The 18747-nt window shown below is 43.8% G+C and overlaps 1 protein-coding gene across 8 annotated transcripts in view; it reads right to left on the bottom strand.

The window, feature by feature from the left end:
* Positions 1–405: 405 nt before the first annotated feature.
* The window catches only part of TLR8 (toll like receptor 8), a 53341-nt gene continuing 34999 nt past the window's right edge, over positions 406–18747 (bottom strand). The window contains exons 2-4 of one of the 8 annotated variants that reach the window (XM_010966216.3): positions 17546–17761; positions 10052–10118; positions 406–6049 (exon numbers count right to left, since the gene is read on the bottom strand). In XM_010966216.3, coding sequence (XP_010964518.3) covers positions 2951–6049; positions 10052–10118; positions 17546–17616 — 3237 coding nt within the window. In that variant the 5' untranslated portion in view covers positions 17617–17761 and the 3' untranslated portion in view covers positions 406–2950. Of the gene's footprint in view, positions 6050–10051; positions 10119–13532; positions 15122–15152; positions 15335–17545; positions 17762–18747 lie in introns of those variants that run through there. The other 7 variants (XM_045525031.2, XM_010966218.3, XM_010966219.3 and 4 more) reach the window with 7 other exon arrangements.

Here is an 18747-nt window from a genome sequence, read left to right as displayed (position 1 = left end):
GCGGCTTATAAACAGCAAGCATTTATTTGTCAGAATTCTGGAGACTGGGAAGTCCAAGATCATGGCACAGGCAGATTTGGGGCCTGGTGAGAGCCCACCTCCCAGACAGCCATCTTTTTGCTGTAACATCACATGGTGGAAGGGGCAAGGGAGCGTTCTGGAGCCACTTTTATAAGGGCACTAATCGCATGCATGAGGGGGCTGCTGTCATGCCCGCACCACCTCCTAAAGGCCCCACTTCTTAACGCCATCACCTTGGGGCTTAGGTTTCAACACACGAATTTTGGAAGGACACAGACATTCGGGCCATAGCATATTAGATAAAGAAATACACATCTGCGTTGTGGGACTCTTGCTTCCAGCAACTGAGCCTTTACACTTACAATACAAAAGAATACACGAGAATCTTTTTTAAAACCTTTATTTATTTTTTAATGGACGCATTGGGAATTGAACCCAGGACCTCGTGAGTGCTAAGCACGTGCTCTACTGCTGAGCTATAGCCTCCCCTACACAAGAATCTTAAACAGTGATTGTTTCTAGGAAGCAAAGTTGTGTTGGGAAGGAGACTTAAATTTCATCGTGCATCCATTCGTAAAACTTGAATTTTTAAAAACATATGCGAGTATCAGCGCATATTCACTTAAAAAATAACAGAAAACCGAACAATGCTGACCTTCTTTTCAACAGATTAGATGCCTGATTTTCCCGTAACTGTACCTCTGATGAGAAATGAGTGAGTTTCAGGAATAAATGTTTTCATCAACCAGTGACTTCACTACCTTCACTTGATGAAGATATTTGCTTGGGAGAAGGTAAAATTGTTTGTGTCTTTCATTAACTTGTGATTCTGTCAAAAGGACACTGCCAACGTGTGTGAGCTTAACAGAGATCTGTAATTACTTGTTACTGAAAAGGGTCCATTTGTATTTTACCAAAACAAGCAGAGAACATAGGAGCGAGCTTCTACTAGGTAACAAGTTAATGTGGCACCAACAGGGACGAGCTGTAACTGTCCCCACCCCCCACCACCATTCTTTTTAGAGTGTCCCTTCCTGGAATGATCCTGCTTTTAAATACTTGCCTTCATGCCTCAACAAACGCAAGCATAAATATCTTTCTAGAAACATCGTGGGCACAAAACAGGGTTCGATGTGGCAAAGCTAAAACTGTCCTTGACAAACTTGTGCTGATTTCCACTTTGTCCACGTTAATAAACACTGACACACCATTTGTTCAGTTGCTTAGAAACTCATATTTATTTTCTTTAACTGACATATAGTCAGTTTACAATGTGTCAGTTTCTGGTGTACAGCATCATGTTTCAGTTAGACATAGACACAGACCTAGACGCTCGTTTTCATACTCTTTTTTCATGATAGGTACTACAAGATATTGACTAGAGTTCCTGGTGCTATAGACTAGAAACGTGTTGTTTAAGAAACTCATATTTAAAAATAACTTATTCTGCAAGATTAACTAAGAGACTGTACTTAAGGAAGGATGGTGCCTCGGAGAGTTTTCTTCTCTTCATTCCGAAGGGACGTTACTTACTTATGATTGAATAATTTCCCATTACTTTCAGGTAAATTTCATAAGGTGTCCCTTCAAGATCCACACCTATACTGGAGAGAAGACACTATGGACAGTTGCAGAGGAATGAAAGGGACAGGAGAGGTGGGAGGGAATGCCGATGTTGTTTCCCTTGGGAGAATTGCAGAAGCCAACAGGTAGGCATTTCTGCCTTTATGTCTTCTGAGTAGGAATTAAAGGTAGAATTAATTTCTCTGTTCATAATTATCTTAATGTACAAACTTCATGAAAACTCTTCCCCCTTTGATTTCTACCAAAGGTTTTTTTCCTAAGTATTCTCTAAAAACCCAATGTAGACGGTAATTTCTTTTATATTACAGATCTGTTTCCATACTATGTATTCATTATATGCTCATAATGTGAACTGAAGCCCCTTAATCATTAATTTCAAGATTTACAGCAATGGCAATTGACAGATACTCCAAATGCTTCTAATTTAGCTGCATACTTTTAAAAAAATCAGTTAAGAAGTAAAAACAAAATCTTTCATTACTACTCGTCTTAGCCTTTAAATGGTATCTAAACCTTAGAAGTCAAACATTACAGCTAATATTTATAAAAGTAATTGTAAAAGAAAGACTAATGCAACCACAGCATGATATAACCACGTAGCCATGGATATATGATAAATCTAAACAGCAACTTAACATCAGAATGATAAGTTACAGTCACAAAAGTTCTGAGATATTGAGAAGCAGGTAGACATTGAGTTGGCAGGTAGGTCAACTGCTAAGATGGCCCATGTTGACCCCTCTCCTGGTATTCATAATCCATGACCAAGACGGCAGGACGAGTGAGGCCATCACAATTGCCCATTCTGGTCACAGACTACTTTCCCAGGACTGAGGTGATCACTCCCACGGAGTTGGCAGGGCTTGTGATTTACTTCTAACAAGCAGAACGTGGCCAAACAGATGGGCTACCACTGCTCTGATTAGATTACAGAAGATGGCGACTTCCATCACATTAAGCATCTCTCTCTTGCTGGCTTTGATGAAGCAAGCTGCCATGGGGAGGGGTCCGTGGGACCGGGAACCGAGAGCCGTCTTTGGAAGAAGTGAATCCTGAAAACCACCACACGAATGTGAACCTGGAAGTGGATGCTAACCCTCGGAGATGCCTGTGGCCCTGGCCGACACGGAGATTACAGCCTTTGAGAGGCTCTGAGCAGAGGACCCAGCTGTAAGCCACGCCTGGATTCCTGATCCACAGAGACGCTGAGATGCCAAATTGTGTCATTATAAGCCACTAAGTTTGGGGTGGGGGGTGATAATTTGTTACACAGCAAGTGATAGCTGAGACAGAACGGCAATTGCTGTGCATTTTCCTTATGTCACTGAACCACGGCTTAACATAGTTAGTACTGCTTAATGGAATTGACGTACAAATTGTTATACCGGGAATCATTTTCAGTTAAGACGACATTTTTCAGACTTTGCCAAAACAAGCCTTCCGCCTTGGGGTTGTCAGGCCATTGGAGGATGGAGCTCTTGCAGATCCTCTGTCTCAGCCTCAGGTACTGAGAATGCTGCAGCACTGGCTCCAGCAGAATAAATACGATCACATCCATGTTCTCATCCATTAGCCTCTGCAAGGCCAAGTAGAATGCCGTTTTAAAGTTCCAGTTTTTGGCATATTTTTTGGTCAAAACAAATATTGTTTTCTTGCTTTGGTTGATGCTCTGCATGAGGTTGTCGATGATGGCTAGTCCCGGATCCCAATCCCTCTCCTCTAAGCAGAGGAGCACATTTTTGTCTTCGCTCTCTTCCAGGTGGAAGCGCAGCTCATTGATTACCCAGTCCGTGACAGAGGCATCTTTGGTGTCATAAGAAACATAAGCATCATAGAAAGTCTGGGATGTGGAAAGAGACCTGTAGCCTTTCACCTTAGCTAAGCACACATGATAGATAAACCAAGCGTCCCAGTGAAACCAGTGGTGAGCCAGGGAAACCACCATAACCATGATGGTGGCAAAGAAGGTGAAGAAACATAATATCGCTGCAATGGCATCTGAAACACAAGTTGTGAGCTCCAGACTCACAATACTCTTCCCTTGTTGATCCCCAGGACTGGCGCAAATGACATCTGTCAACCTGGGAATTGTGACGTTCAGATTTCCGTCTATCCATTCTCGAAAATCTCCAATGTCACAGGTACAGTCAAAAGGGTTTCTCTCTAGTTCCAAAATGGCTAAGTTGGTGGCGGTCTTAGTTAGAAGCGTAGATTTGTTGATCATCTTTAGCTGGTTGGAACTTAAATCGAGGTGTATCAGACTGCTGGCTTCGGAAAGAAAGCCTGGGGGCAGGTGGGAAATCTTGTTTCTTCTCAGTATCAGTGTCTGAAGAGAAGATGTGAATTTAGAGAGGCTATCAGTTAAAAAAAAGAGCTCATTTCCACTTAAGTCAAGCAAGCGGAGATTAGGAAATTGTTGGAGTAATGACCAGTTAAAGAAATTTAATATATTATCGTGTATATATAGTTCGGTGAGACTTTGGGGCAAGTTAAGGAGTGCTTCGTACGGTATATGCTGAAGGTTGTTAAAGGATAAATCCAGCCGCGTCAGATTGCTGAGATATTTAAAGATTTGCCAGTACCTGACATCTTCCGCATTCCACAGAAGGTCAAGGCGGTTCCCACTGAAAACTAATTCTTCCAGGGACGCGCTTCTCAGGTATGGCTCAGTTAAAGTAAAAATGCTGTTGTAGCTCAAGTTTAAAACTTTCAGCTGAGTTAAATTTTGAATAAATCCTAGCCGGTGTGTTACTCCTGCTATTCGAAAATAGTGTGCATTGTAGCTGAGATCTAGAACTTCTAACAAGGGCAGTTCACCGAGAGCTGCATCGTCATCAAAGTCTAGTCTATTTCTTGTCAAATCCAAATACTTGATACCTGGCAAATGTGAAAATTCCATTCCGTGTAACACTTGACCGTTGCCATTTGAAGAGAGATTTAAGCAGGCGATGTCCTTAAAAGCTTCAAATTGGTTTGCCCCAATAAAGAAAATACTATTCAAGCTTAAATCTAAGGCTTTGCCGTAAGATGAACATTGTGGTTTTATTAAAGGATGGGTGTTATGATAAAAATTCGAATGGGGGTCAAACTTAAAATCTGCTGAGCGTGGCTTCAGGATATGGCTTTGAAAAGAGGAGCCATTTGTATCATTGACCAGGGGCGATATTCTGTTCTCGGACAAGTAAATGATTGTCAGGTTGGGGAAATTTTGGAAAACGGTAAAATCAATTTGCTTAATAAAGTTAATGCCCAAGTTGATAGTCTTCAAGTTTGAGAGGTTCCTCAGGGGCCGGAAATCCTCTTTTCTAAGTTCCTGGAACACATAACCTCTTAAGTGCAACATCTGGAGAGATCTAAGATTAGAGAAGTTTTCGGAAATATTAATGTATTTGGGATATCTTTTCTGTATATAGTTATAAGATAAGTCAAGGATTTCTAAGGAGGGCAGTTTCATAAAAAATTCCCCAGAGGCTATTTCGTCCATTAAATAGTTGAATTCGAGATGCAGCACCTTCAGATGACGCATGTTGTCAAACCAGGATGCAGAAACCTTCCGGAGGGAGGTGCTGGAGAGGTTTAGGTAGCGAAGTTGGGTCAGGTTTTGAAAAGCGAGAGGATGGATCTGAATCGAAGCACCTCCTTCACAGGGTATGCAGGGAAATGGCGCGTTAAAACATCTTGGGCAGTTTCCGCTTAAATCTAGGACTCTTAAATCGCCCAGTCCCTTGAAGTCCTCCTCACTGATGTTTCTAATCTTGGTGTTGCTAAGATAGAGTTCCCTTAGGGAGTACGGCAGTTTGGGTGGCACATGGAAAAGGGGATTGAAAGAGAGTGACAACACCTTCAACTGTGTCAGCTTTTCAAATGTTCCGTCTTCTATGGCAAAAGTTTCATTGCAAGCAAAATAGCAGTTCCAGCTCAAATAGAGACGTTCCAAATTCCTTAGTCCAGAAGTATTCCTTTTAGTTAACACAATTATTTTGTTTTGAATCAGACTAAGTTCTCTCAAAGATCCTGGCAAACCAGCAGGTATTTCGTATAACTGGTTGTCTTCCAGCAGTAACTCCCTGAGTTTCTGTAGGTTGAGAAACGCCCCGTCTGTGATAGTCATCCCATTGTTTATATTGGGATTCACATTCTGGGGCCATAGCCTGGCGTTGTGGTTTAGATTTATTTTAGTCAGATTTTGCAGCCCTTGAAATGATTCGTTTGTTATGTGTCGGATGAAATTACCGGACAGGTCGAGTTCTGTCACATATTTGCCCACCGTTTGGGGCACTTCCTGTAGTCGACGATTGTCACACTCAGCAATCACAGAGCCATTTTGGATTTTCTCATCGCAAGGATAGCTTCTAGAATAGTTTGCTTCAGTGAAGAACTCACAGGGATCAGAGATAAGCAGGAAAAGGCAGGTCAGAAGCAGAAAGTGAAGGGTCATGTTTTCCTAAGGAAAATCAAAGCGGAGTCAACAACATTAGAGTAGCAATATTTGCCGGCCATTTCATGATGAAATTCACAGGGCTTCATCATACTTTGTGAGTTTTGAAATGTGAGTTCTTTTAACAGTGAAATGCACTGCATTAAATTAGATTCAGAGCAATTTTATTTTATTTTATTTTTTTTACTGTGTTTAGCCCATGATGCTAAAAGAAGTAAAAGACGAAGCTATCTGGGATGTGATGATGAGAAAACCTGGAAAGCTCGCAGAAGCGCTAATCAAGATGCCCCACACAACATAGCGGGCCTGATGCTGGACGACGGCTATGGTTTATGCTTGATCTATAGCACAGCAAGCTGTATATCTGTAGCTTCAACCTATCAGCTTAAGTCTTGATGACACCTTGGCCAGTCCCAAGGACAGTTCTGATCCACCTCCTATTATGCTCTCGTCCAAGATCGCTGAGCCAGAGTCATCGCCATGACTTATCTCCACAACCATTTCTTTTATTGGTATTTCCCACAATTTTTCTATACCTCTATGATGGTATGTATCAAGTCCTCTTACGTCTGAGCGTGACAGGCAAGTGGACACTTTCTGTTGCTAGTAATAGCAAAGTGTCACGTCTTGTGCCAAACATAAACATTTTCTCACCCACGTTACTGTTCCCAGCAACACAGTGAGCTAGGTGCTATTATTATCCATATTTTGTAAGGGAAGAAACCAACTCAGAGACTTAACTGACTTTCAGGAGGATAATAATACACTGTAGAGGTGAGACTTGAGTCAATCTGATTCCCAAGTTGTTTTTAACCACTAACCATCATGCTATACAATTTCAGTTTGAAATTTTCATGCCAGAACAGTTCCTCAAATGGAGATGGCGCTCAAAAATTTGTTGTGAGACGGCTATGACTTAACGTGTCCCTTATCATATAAACATTGCCATTAAGAGCCGTTCTTTTGTTTTTGTCTAGTTCTCTACAGAAGAGATGACATTTTATATTTTTATGCATCCTTTGTAACACTTAGTAGGATGTTTCTAATACTTGATAGGGGGCTAAATACATTACTTTTGGTAATTATAAAATGCAACAAACAGATTAATGTGATTGGTATGATCAAGAGTTATGGTCAAAAGAACTCTCAAAATCTTATTTCACTGGGTAGAGACAAACCTTTACTAAACTGTATTTTTCACTAAAGCCCAGCTCATGTCCTTATTGCGAGTTAAACTAAGTACGTACTTTCTTTTGAAACTGTTCTAAAATTTAGGCGTAGTGAATTAACAGTCACTGCCATATACTTACTACATTATAAAATATTTTTCTGTGGATGTTGAGCATTCTGAGGATCAACAATTATTTTTTGCTCTTAATCTCTTTTTTTTTGCACTTTTTAATTTTTATTTTTTTTTTTACTTGAAGTAGAGTCAATTTACAACGTTGGGTTAGTTTCTGGTGTACAGCATAGTGATTCAGTTATTACCCATTCATAACAGCCAAGGAGAAACCAGCTCCTTATGAGATGAGAAAGTGGAAGAGAACACCCAGGCATTTTCAGTTACTTGTAATATTTCCAAAGACAGCCCTATCAGGGTGCTGCTGCTCAATGTTTCACTTTTTTTTTTTGTAAATCATGCTTTTTTTCATTGAAGTATAGTTGATTTACAATGTTTCAGGTGGACAGCAAAGTGATTCAGTTATATATATATAAATTTTTTTCTTTTTCAGATTCTTTTCCATTATAACTTACTACAAGATATTGAATATAGTTCCCTGTGCTCTACAGGAGGACCTTTGACGTTCAGCCTTTACTAAAAGAAAGCCCTACTTTGCCCGGTGTGGTATGCAGCATTTTAAGATGATCCCTGTGAACGTTGCCACCTGGTAGTACTCCTGTAATTATGTCACATTATGTGACAAAAGGGAGGTTATCTAGATGTGCCTAATCTAGTCATATATGCCTTTAAAAGCAGAGAGCTTTCTCTGGCAAATAGCAGAAGGAAGAGTCAGAGATTGGAAGCAGAAGAATTTGACGCAGCATTGCAGACTTGAAGATGGAGGGGGCGGGCCCCTGACAAGGAATGTAAGCGGCCTTTAGAAGCCGAGTGGCTCCCTGTGACCATCAGCAAGGAAATGGGGGCCCTGATCCTACAATCACCAAGAACTAAAATTGACAGACAGCCTGAATAAACTTGAAAATGGATCCTTCGCCAGAGCCTCAAGAGAAGAGTCCAGCTTGGCCAACACCTTGATTCTAGCCTAATGAGACCTAGAGCAGGGAACCCAGGCAAGCCTACCCACATCCTAGCTCACAGCAATTTAAGCTACTAAAGAGGTATTGTTTGAAGCCTTTATACTGGGGGGTTATTTGTCACGTAGCAACAGAAAACTAAAACATCTCGAAAATGTGTGTTCAAAGATGATTCATGACTTGAAAATACGCAGCTTTTGCAGAGGCCTCCCCAGGTCTCCAAGTTCAACATCTCCACTGGGAGACACAGGAGCACCAAGGGGTAATGACGGTCGGGGATGCGAGGACCTTTGGCAGGTGACCCAGGCCATGTTATGTTTGCTCGGCACCTAAGCAGATCTAAGCCTATGTGACTTCCAAGTGTGAACGTTGCTAGATTCGGAAGCCACTTCCTGACTCTTCCTCGGCCTTTCCTTCATCACATGCGCAGCTTATCAGTTGGCTCACCATCTAGTGGGTTAAACAGACACGACTGAAACGCAACATTACAAGATTTCAATGGTGACACCAAGAAGTATGTGATGCTAGGAAAGCCTAAAAAGAGGAGGATGTGTCCTCCTTAGCCTCAGGTTAAGGCCTCAACGTCTCGTTTCAAATGTAACTCTCATACAGCACTAAGCAACTGGGGAGAAAAGCCTCTAGGGGGCGCCAGAGACCAGAAGAGGAGTCTTCATATTCACTCCTTTTTTCAGGATGAATATGGCCTCCCAGAGACTCCGAGGCAACTGAAAATAAAGACGGGGCCATGGAAATGAGCAGAATATTCCAGAAAGGATTTCTGAGCGAAGACCTTGAGATTCACAACTCCACTCTCCTGAAAGAGTCCTGAGGTAAGGACATGAGTGGGCAAGTTCCAGACACCCTCAATTTGAAGAGAAGTACATGGATGGGAAGAGTGGGAGTGAGCAGGCAGCTAGCAAAGATGGCGAAGAGAAAACCCTGATTGCTCAAGCCTCTCCATCCCCCGAGGCCTCACAGAGGCGAGATGGACTGCGAAGGCTCCTCATCCAGAGAGGGAACCCTCGCTCACATCATCCATGGGCTCTGAGGAGAGAGCAGAGCCCAAGGCCCTGGCCAGCGAGAGCTGCATCTCCCCGGCCAGGTTCTTCCTCCGGGCCACACCCATGCCTCTCGCTACCAAAAGTCTTGGCTCCCAAAGGACATCAAAGGAAACCAAAGAGAATCTACCTGATTAAGGCATAACCAATGAATAAAAACCATCCAGGCTGGCAGAAGAAAAATGGCAACTCTGCAAATAAAATAGAGAAATGGCAAGTATTCAAAAGAAAAATAAAGAGAGAAAAGGCAACTCTGTAAATAAAACAGGAAAAAAAAAGGCAATTATGCAAATAAGATAGAAAGTAAAACTATGCAAATAAAACAGGGAGAGAGAGAGAGAAACAGACCTCTGTTGTTTGAGGCTGACAGCTGAAGGCATTCAGTAAAGCAACAGGAAAGGGCTAGGATCCTACAAGGTGGAAAAGGGCATAAAAGGAGACCACAGCCAACAAGGAATGTGTATAAAGTTGAGGAAGATGACGAGCGGGTGGGTGAGTGGTCGGTGGTGCACAGCAGAGCAGAGAAGGCTAAAGCCAATCAGAGCAAGGTCAATTCATAGCACAGGAGCCCAGAAAGACTCGGGAGCTGCAGGCAGCAGTCAAAGCAGTGGCGTGCCAGGTAGGGCTGCCCAAGGATGGGGTGAAAGTCTGCATGAGAAGTTAGACCCTTCCTGATCCCCGCCCTGAGACTTACTACCTTGAAAGGTTGAATCCAGAGCCTTGGGTTCGGGAGTCCAGGCACAAGTGAAGGCAGGGGTGAACTGTCAAAAATCAAACAGGAAGGTTAAAGCACAGTGTGAATATGGAGCATGGAACACCATCCTTTTCCCTCCTCCAGCTCTGGGAACCCTGACATCCACCTGGTTTATGAACATCCCATACCAGCACCCCAGGCAGGAGATTGGAGCATCTCACTGGGAACAATGTTCATAGCAGCACTATTTATAGTAGCCAAGACATGGAAACGACCTAAATGTCCATCGACAGATGACTGGATAAAGAAGTGGTGGCATATTTACACAATGGAATACTACTCGGTCATAAAAAAAAGAATAATATAATGCCATTTGCAGCAACATGGATGGACCTGGAGATCGTCATTCTAAGTGAAGTGAGCCAGAAAGAGAAAGAAGGATACTACATGATAGCACTTATATGTGGAATCTAAAAAAAATTAAAAAGATACAAATGAACTTATTTATAAAACAGAAATAGACTCACAGACATAGAAAACAAACTCATGGTTACTTGGGAGAAAGGGGGTGGGAAGGGATAAATTGGGAGCTTGAGATTTGCAGATACTAACTACTATATATAAAACAGATAAACAGCAAGTTTACACTGTACAGCACAGGGAACTCTATTCAACAAGGACTGCCAGCCACTACCAGAAGCTGGGAGAGGGGTATGGGACAGATTTTCCCTCCTGGCCTCCAAGGAGGAACCAGACCTGTTGATAACACCTTGATTTCAGACTTCTGGCCCCCAGAATTGTGACAGGATACACTTCTGTTGTTCTGAGTCACCAAAGTTGTGGTCCTCTGTGACGACAGCCACAGGAGACAGAGAGTAAGAGCAGAGGGCAGGGAAACAAGAGTTGACCGGTGGAACTCACTGCCGACACAAGTTTGAGCTGCCAGAAAAAGCCCTGATGAGGACGACTGGGTCTGCATGGTCTCAGCCTTTCACTGGGGGTTGCCTTGGAACACCCAGAAAAAAAATCAAGACCGATTTCTGTAAAGAAAGCATATGAATCACACACAAAAAAGAAATTTGCCTAACTTCCCCCTCCCTGCTGATTATAGCATTGCTAGCTGTTGAGGAAGTCATTTTGCAACTGTTTTCCTATTTTCCACCGCCAATCAGTTCTTTGATTGGGTCCACGCCATGTGAAGAGCCAGCTGTCTCCTCTGGGCTCCAAGGGAACCAGAGAGCACATCGAAAGCAGCCTCTCAGTCCTCACCCGAATCTTCCTTCTCAACTTGGACCCCAATGGACACCAAAAACACAATTTTGAAAGACTAGAGGAGTTTTAAGAACAGTTCAGCAAACCTGCCTTAGTGGAGGACACCCTGGGAGTCAGAGTGAGACCAGGGGCCACCTCCAGAACCCAGCCTGTGGGGTGAAGGCTATAGGTAGGGCAGAGATGGGACGTTCTGGGTACAAAGGCAGTGACCCCACCAGGTGGGGCTCAAATTCTGCAGGTTTTCCCACACAATCTAGGGTGAAGGTGGTCTGCGAGGCACCGAAATAAACAGCCTTTTAGCTTTTCATACCCCTCTCCTAGGCTGTAAGCAGCGATTCTGCAATGGTGCCCCCCCTTTTTCCTCTTGCTGAGATGCGATTTGCCTCAGACCGTCTCCCCAGCTGCACCCCTGTCTCAGGTTGGGCCCTGCTGATGCCCACTGACACTGAAGTGCCAAGAGAACCGATCATAAACCGTGATTAATCCCCCCAACTGAATTACTTAGCTGTTTGGGCATGATGTAGGACTCAACCAGAACTGAACGTTTGCCAAACTGGAAATAGTTCTAATTTTTCATGGGTTCTGATTCATTTGCAGGTGCCTGTGTTGACCAATGATATATTATGACAGTAAATTAATAAAGTAACAGTCGTGCAGATAGGATTTGTCACCTTAGATGAAATTTACAGGTAATACTAGATACTTTATGTTACCTAGTCCACATTTGATGGATTCACTAACAGCTTTGGAAAACAAAAGAAACCACTACCACATTCAATGGGTGCATCAATGAAGAGATGGGGCCTGATTTTATCTACATAAAAATAAGAAAAATTATGCTATTTGAATTTCAGAATATACAGTAGTGAGCATTTGTTGTATGCTTTAGCAATCTTCCTAAAAATCGGTGAGGTGGGTGCTGTCATAAGCCCCCATTTTACAGACATGGAGTTTGAGGCTCAGAGACATTCATTTATCCAAGGCCATTTAGATGGTAGGTGGCAGAGTGGAAACAGCCTAAAGGTACCTGAGTAGTTAACAGATTGGAACCAAGCAGCTGTTCGACAGTGATCTGGTTTCAATCATCAGCAGAAACACCAAAGCCAGACCTGGAATCTGTAGGAACCTTCAGGAATCTCCTGGAACCTTCCAATTCTGGGGTTATGACCTACCTTGTGCCTTTCCACTGATCAGTCTACCACAGAGCACTTCCAGGTTCTCTGCCATTCCATAGAACAACTGGAAAGCCACTCATTCTAGATGCAGGCACCAACTAGCCACTCTTTGTAACCATCTGAAAAGTCAACACAGCCTGTACTTGAGAATGCCAATCTAGGATCATAGGTTACACATTTAAATACACTGTGTTTTTATAGCCCTGAATAATTATAAACTGGGGATAATAGTTTAAAAAAATAGCAAATCCCTCAACTCCATTTAATAACTCAGTTGAATGCACCCCAATGTTCATAGCAGCACTATTTACAATAGCCAAGACATGGAAGAAACCTAAGTGTCCATCCATAGATGAATGAATAAAGAAGTTTGGTATACACACACACACATGCGCGCGCGCGCACAATGGAATACTACTCAGCCATAAAAAAGAATAAAATAATGCCATTTGCAGCAACATGGATAGACGTAGAGATTATCATACTAAGTGAAGTAAGTTAGACAGAGAAAGACAAAAATCACATGATATCACTTATATGTGGAATCTTTTAAAATGACACAAATTAACTTATTTACAAAATAGAAACACTCATAGACATTGAAAACAAACCTATGGTTATCAAAGGGGCAAGGGGGGAGGGATAAATTAGGAGTTTAGGATTTGCAGATATTAGGTACTACATATAAAATAGATAAACAACAAGGACCTACTGTACAGCACAGGGAACTATATTCACTAGCTTGTAATAACCTATAATGAAAAAGTCTATACAAATGTATAACTGAATCACTGTGCTGTACACCAGAAACTAACACAACATTGTAAATCAACTATAGTTCAATTAAAAAGTAAACTGATCTGAAAGGACCAAAAAAACCCCCCAAAGCTCAGTTGAACTCAAAAGATATTTCATCGGAATGACATTCCCCTCAGTAGACCCTGGAGGTGGCACCAAGACACACTTAGAAATAATACACAACTCAGTTTCAAAGACTGACCCTGGGTCATACCGTCTTCCCCGGTGAGACATACCCTGATGCTCTGTAAGTCTGGGTTTGCGTGGAACCGCCTTCTCTCCGTAAACTCCCGCGCAGTTTTTAGGCTCATTGCATGAAAGAACAAGAAGCTGACTGAAGGACAATGAACTTCACCAACTGCCCTCTCCCTGGTCCACAGCCTCGGCTGTTCTGATAAGGCATATTTGCAACTTTTATTTTGCTTTCTGGAATCAAACCGAGGGGCTTATTAGCTTATTTACTAATAAGTTTCAGGTCTTCCTGGAGGCCTTGTCACCCCCTAAAAAAGCCTGTGCCCCTTAAGGAGAGGACCAAAGGTGCTGTGTAGACGCTGTGCTAAGGCAGCGGTTCTCAACTTTGGCTGCATGCTGAGACACCTGGGAAGCTGAAAGCTACGAGTGCCCAGGACCACCTGCAGAGAACTGAGTCCATTGGGGTCTGGGCTTCAGCCTGGACATCAAGCTTTTTAAAGCTCGATCTGTGCTTCTAATACGTAATCAAGGCTAAGAACCCCTGCTCTGAGGCCAGGAGGCAGCTAGATCCTTGACTTCCGCCCACCACTAATGAGAGGGAGGCGGGGCATTTTTTCAAGTTTAGTTTGATTCCATTATTTTATTTTCCCTTTCTGATAATAGGATTCTATCGGTTTTCAGCAGTTTACGAATATCAAGTAGAAATTGGATAACTTCAATTGCAATTCTATATATGTCGTTGGCCCTGCTGGCCTAATTCTTTATGGGCCACTGCAGTCATTTTGTAAAGCATCATACAATTTCAGTGCAGGCTTCATTTACTTTCGAGAATTATAATGGGTATTAAATGGATATAAAACACTAATTTCAAGAACTTATACATACGTGAAATAGTTGTTAAAAAAACAACTCCAAGAGCTTTAATAAGCACTGAGTGAGCATGGGAAAAATATACAAAGGTAAACATTGGATGAGTTTCTCTGGAAATCCATCTTTGCAGCTGCTCTTAAATCTCATGGAATTTTCTAGAAAAGATACTTTTTTTTTTTTAAATGGCAAAGGTTTTTAATCTGACAGTTCCTGACGATTACCAAAACTGACCACCAGCTGTGTCTAAACACTATAGAACATAATTATGGACTTAGTAACGTCTTTACTTAAAAACTCTGACCAAGAAAAGCCGCAACCACTCTTGCACATTAATTTCCTGGGAGCAGATGAAGTTCAGGCTTTGCAGAGACCCAAGCAAGCGACCCGAGTGTGTGAGCCCAGAGAGGTCGTCCTTTTCTGTAAAAGTAGCAAAGGACACATACCTCCCCACCCGCTTCACCTCCAACCCTCTGGCTCTAGAAGAGAATATTATTTCTAGAGTATTCTAGAAGAGAATGTTGACCCGGAATATTGTTCCAGGTCAGTTCCTAACTTGGAATTTGCTTGTTTTCCTCTTCAAAATGACGAGACCACCGCATTCGAGTTTCGAAATTTCCTGCACACCAGGCCCCTTCGCCTCCAGTGAGAGTTGTTTCAATAGTTCACCTTTTGATATTGACTTGCCCTGTGATCATTTTCTTTGTTCAAGCCGTATTTGCCACCAAGCCATATTTCGGGGTCAGAAATCCTCTATTTTGGGGGCAAGCTCTGTTAAAAGAAAAGAAGGGGCTTACCGCTCCTCTGTCGGCCCTTCTAACTGCTCGGCCCGGGCCGTGCAGCGCAGCGGAGCGGCGGCCTGTGCGGCGGGCGCGCGGACAGAAGGAACTAACCCGCTTCCTCAAACCGGCCGCTTTACCACCAGCAGAACCTAGCCTGCGGTTTACAAAGGCTTCTGTAGGAAGAAGGGAACTTGTGATTTCTTCACTGTTGCCAAATCATTTATTGACTATGCTTTAACATTTCAAAACTGAAACTGGGGGGAGAAAAGTCATTTATGAAATGATTTCAATATAACCCGAGCCAGATACATCCGGTGCATTTTTGTAAGTTGGGCTTTATTTGTGTGAATGTGTGGGTGGCTGTAAGGAACCTCAGCTCTGGGAACAGGATGGAGGGAAAGTGAGGGAGAGATGGGGAGATTAGTGCTTTGCCTTAAAAAACTGGAGTCGTTTTTTTTTTTCCAACTGTACTACAAATTTGTACTCAATTTAGGATTGCCCAAACTCATTTTTCTGTATATAATTCACAGATGTGGTTAAATAACATTTGCATCGTTTCATCTTTGATCCATGTGTTTCCAAGACAGCACACGGCGTGGTGGGTGTGGATCTCCCCCACCAGGCTGTGGTCACAGAGCAGGCACCCTTCTCCTGGGTGTCCCTGCACCCCAGCCAGCACCGGGCATAAAGTGTAAGCTCAATAAATGTTTGTTGAATGAATGAGTGAGTGCATGGGTGAACGTGAGCACGAGGCAGGAAAACTGAATTTCCTGATTTGGCCTGGTAAGTGATTTGGATTTTAAGCTCTCAGAGGAGGGAGGCCTCAGAAGGTTTAACCAAGCAGGAGTCAGCCAACTCCAGCATGTGGGCCGGATCAGGCCAGGGAGTAGAGAATGACTTTCACAGATGAAATCTGCCATCCATCTGATGAGAAAGAACACTAACTATAAACTCCAGGTGGGCAAAATGTTCTCATGCCTCGCAAAGAATTCCATCCTTTCCATTATTAGACCTATATTACAGAAGACTGCACCTGATTCTTACTATATTTCGAATTTTATCAAGTAAATAATTGAGCAGTTTCTTTTTCTCTTTATCATAGAAGTATCTTCCTAGAGTCTTCAATTTACCTTTTGGCCTGCAAAGCCTAAAATATTTCCTTTACAGAAAACTTTTGCTGACTCCTGGCCAAAAGAAGAGTCTAGAATGGGATAGAGTGTGCTTCACCTTGCCTTGAACTGGAGGAAACCGCATTGGGGACAGGGTGGGTAGGGGGTGACATTTTCTCACTCACACACACACACTTCATTGTTACTACTTTCCCTCAGGCCCTTGGTCCCTCTCTCTCCTACAACCTCTCTATGTGACAACGTGAGGACTTTGGAGACCGTGTCATGAAGGCATGCCTTTCAGAACTCGCAGGCCTGGATGGCCATTCCTAACTGCCCTCTCACCACAGGTGATTCAAGGCCTGATCCACAATCTGGGGAGGGATTCCCAGGACCCCAGAGAACACAGTCTGTGACTTCATGGGCTCACCAAAAACCTTGGTGACAGTCACCTCAAAGACCTCATCTGGCCGCCACCCAATCTCTTGGCTTCCCTTGAAACATTTGCTGAGAAATAAAGTTCAAGAAAGGACGTAAAAGTGACCACCAGTAGTGGACTGAGCGAGGCTCCTTCAGGCTGGAGAGTGGTCAGCCTTTCTAGAAAAGCCAGACACACACGGCCTGGCCTTCGGGCCACAAAATGTTGGCCAGTTACAGAGCAGTCAGTTGGGAGCCCACGGAGCACGGCGCACACTTGCGTTATGCTTGCCAACAGCTTAGTGCCCACGCTAGGCCAACCATGAAAGCAAGCCCCTTATTCAAATCAAATGAGCCATCACTGGGTTTTCCATACAAACAGTAACCGCGAAGGATGAAAATGAAATTGACACCAGGGCAGAACAGTCACCCGAACTAGAAGTTTAGTCCCACGTGGAAAGTGGCCAGAGGATCCAACCCTCTGCCCGAGCCCAGAAACCGGCAGCCAGGGGCCACATCCGCTCTCCTGCCCGGGCCTGCAAGGGCACACAGCTCCACAAAGCTCCTTGCTGGTTCTCTGCCTTGCCATCCACGCTGACTCAGATCTTTATTTCGAAATGGAGACGATCGGTCATTAAGTACCCTGGCCGGGCAAGTCTGCCAGGCAGCACAACCACCTGCTGGGGCAAATGAGCATCGCCGAGCCTCAGTTTTTTCATCTCTCAAATGGGGATGACAATAACATTATCTTTCTCTTATGGGAGCTTTGAGGATTAAATGATGCTTGTGAAAGCCTTAGGACAGTCCCTAGCACACAGTAAGCGCTCAACAAGTCGCACTAGGGTTATCGTTATCACTCTTACCGCCATGGACTTCACTCACCTCCGGGCCGTGGCCCACGGCAGACAGGGAGGACCACGCCAGGCGCTGGCCGTGACCCTTTCCTCTGGCATCAGTGAGCACCAGCGCGCTCACAGGGCTGCAGATGGCTTCTCCCCATCAGGGCTGTGGCAAAGTCCCGTGTGTGAAAACACGATAGAGCCCTGGACACGGCTCCAGACTTTGGACAAAACCAGGTGCTGAGAATCTGTTGTTTGTCTAAAAAAAAAAAAAAAAAAACAAACCCATCATGAAATATAGAAAAGGCTAAAGTGGAAGAGGTCTTGTACAAGAAACATTTCTTAGGCAAAGGATTTGGTTGAAGACATGCATAAGAGGGTTCCTTGACACGAGGCCAGATCTGATGTGAGCCCATCCTGGTTTTAAATTGAGGCACAGACCTCCAGAGGGGACAGCAAGCTGCCCTTCCCTGGTCAGCACAGATACAGGTGACACGGGCTGCAGGACTCGGAGGCAGGAAGCAGGTATTGGTGATCTCCTGGTCCTCCTGCACTGCTTGCCACAAGTCCACAGCTCCCTCCCTCCTTTCCTGCCTCTCTACCCCACTCTTCCTGAGCCCGCGCCCTGACTCACCCCGACCGCACTGCGCTCGTTCCCAACTGCGGCAGTTCTTCTCCATCTGCGCTATTATCTCTCATTCCCAACAAAAGCTTAAAGTGCTAGGCTACGCAACACCTCAGTGCCCATTCGAAAAAGGCACCCTTCTGGATGAAAAAGTCTGCTGAAAGCACTCTTCCTGTGGGCTGATGTAACCCCAAATCGGCACCGAGCTAGGTAAGAGGAGGAAGGGCTGTGATTCCAGGCTCACTCAGCCATATGGCCAACTACTGTTAAGCAGTGCGCAACCTGTGCAACTGTACCTGGTGGCCAAGCTACAGCAAACTAAAGCTCATTTCATCAGGATGAATGGGACCATCTCCTTTCAACAGCATATTCAACTACACAGAAATAGGGACAAGGCGAGGTCCTTGCAGTCCTCTACCAATTCCTTTTTTGAGTCAGATGTAGGTTGCAGAGGAATTACCTGAAAACCTGGTCTTTCCATCAGTTGCAACCCCTTCCTGTGTTTTCTGAAGTCAGTGTCTCCCAAATAATGGGCCAAGACAGGACAAAAACCCATAGCACTCTAGAGCTGGAAGGGCCCCTTATTTCCTGGATGAGGGAACTGAAGCCAAAGGTCAAGA

This window comes from Camelus bactrianus, chromosome X (assembly GCF_048773025.1).
Source record: "Camelus bactrianus isolate YW-2024 breed Bactrian camel chromosome X, ASM4877302v1, whole genome shotgun sequence".
Taxonomy (NCBI): Eukaryota; Metazoa; Chordata; class Mammalia; order Artiodactyla; family Camelidae; genus Camelus; species Camelus bactrianus.
This window is presented reverse-complemented; position numbering and strand designations above follow the sequence as displayed.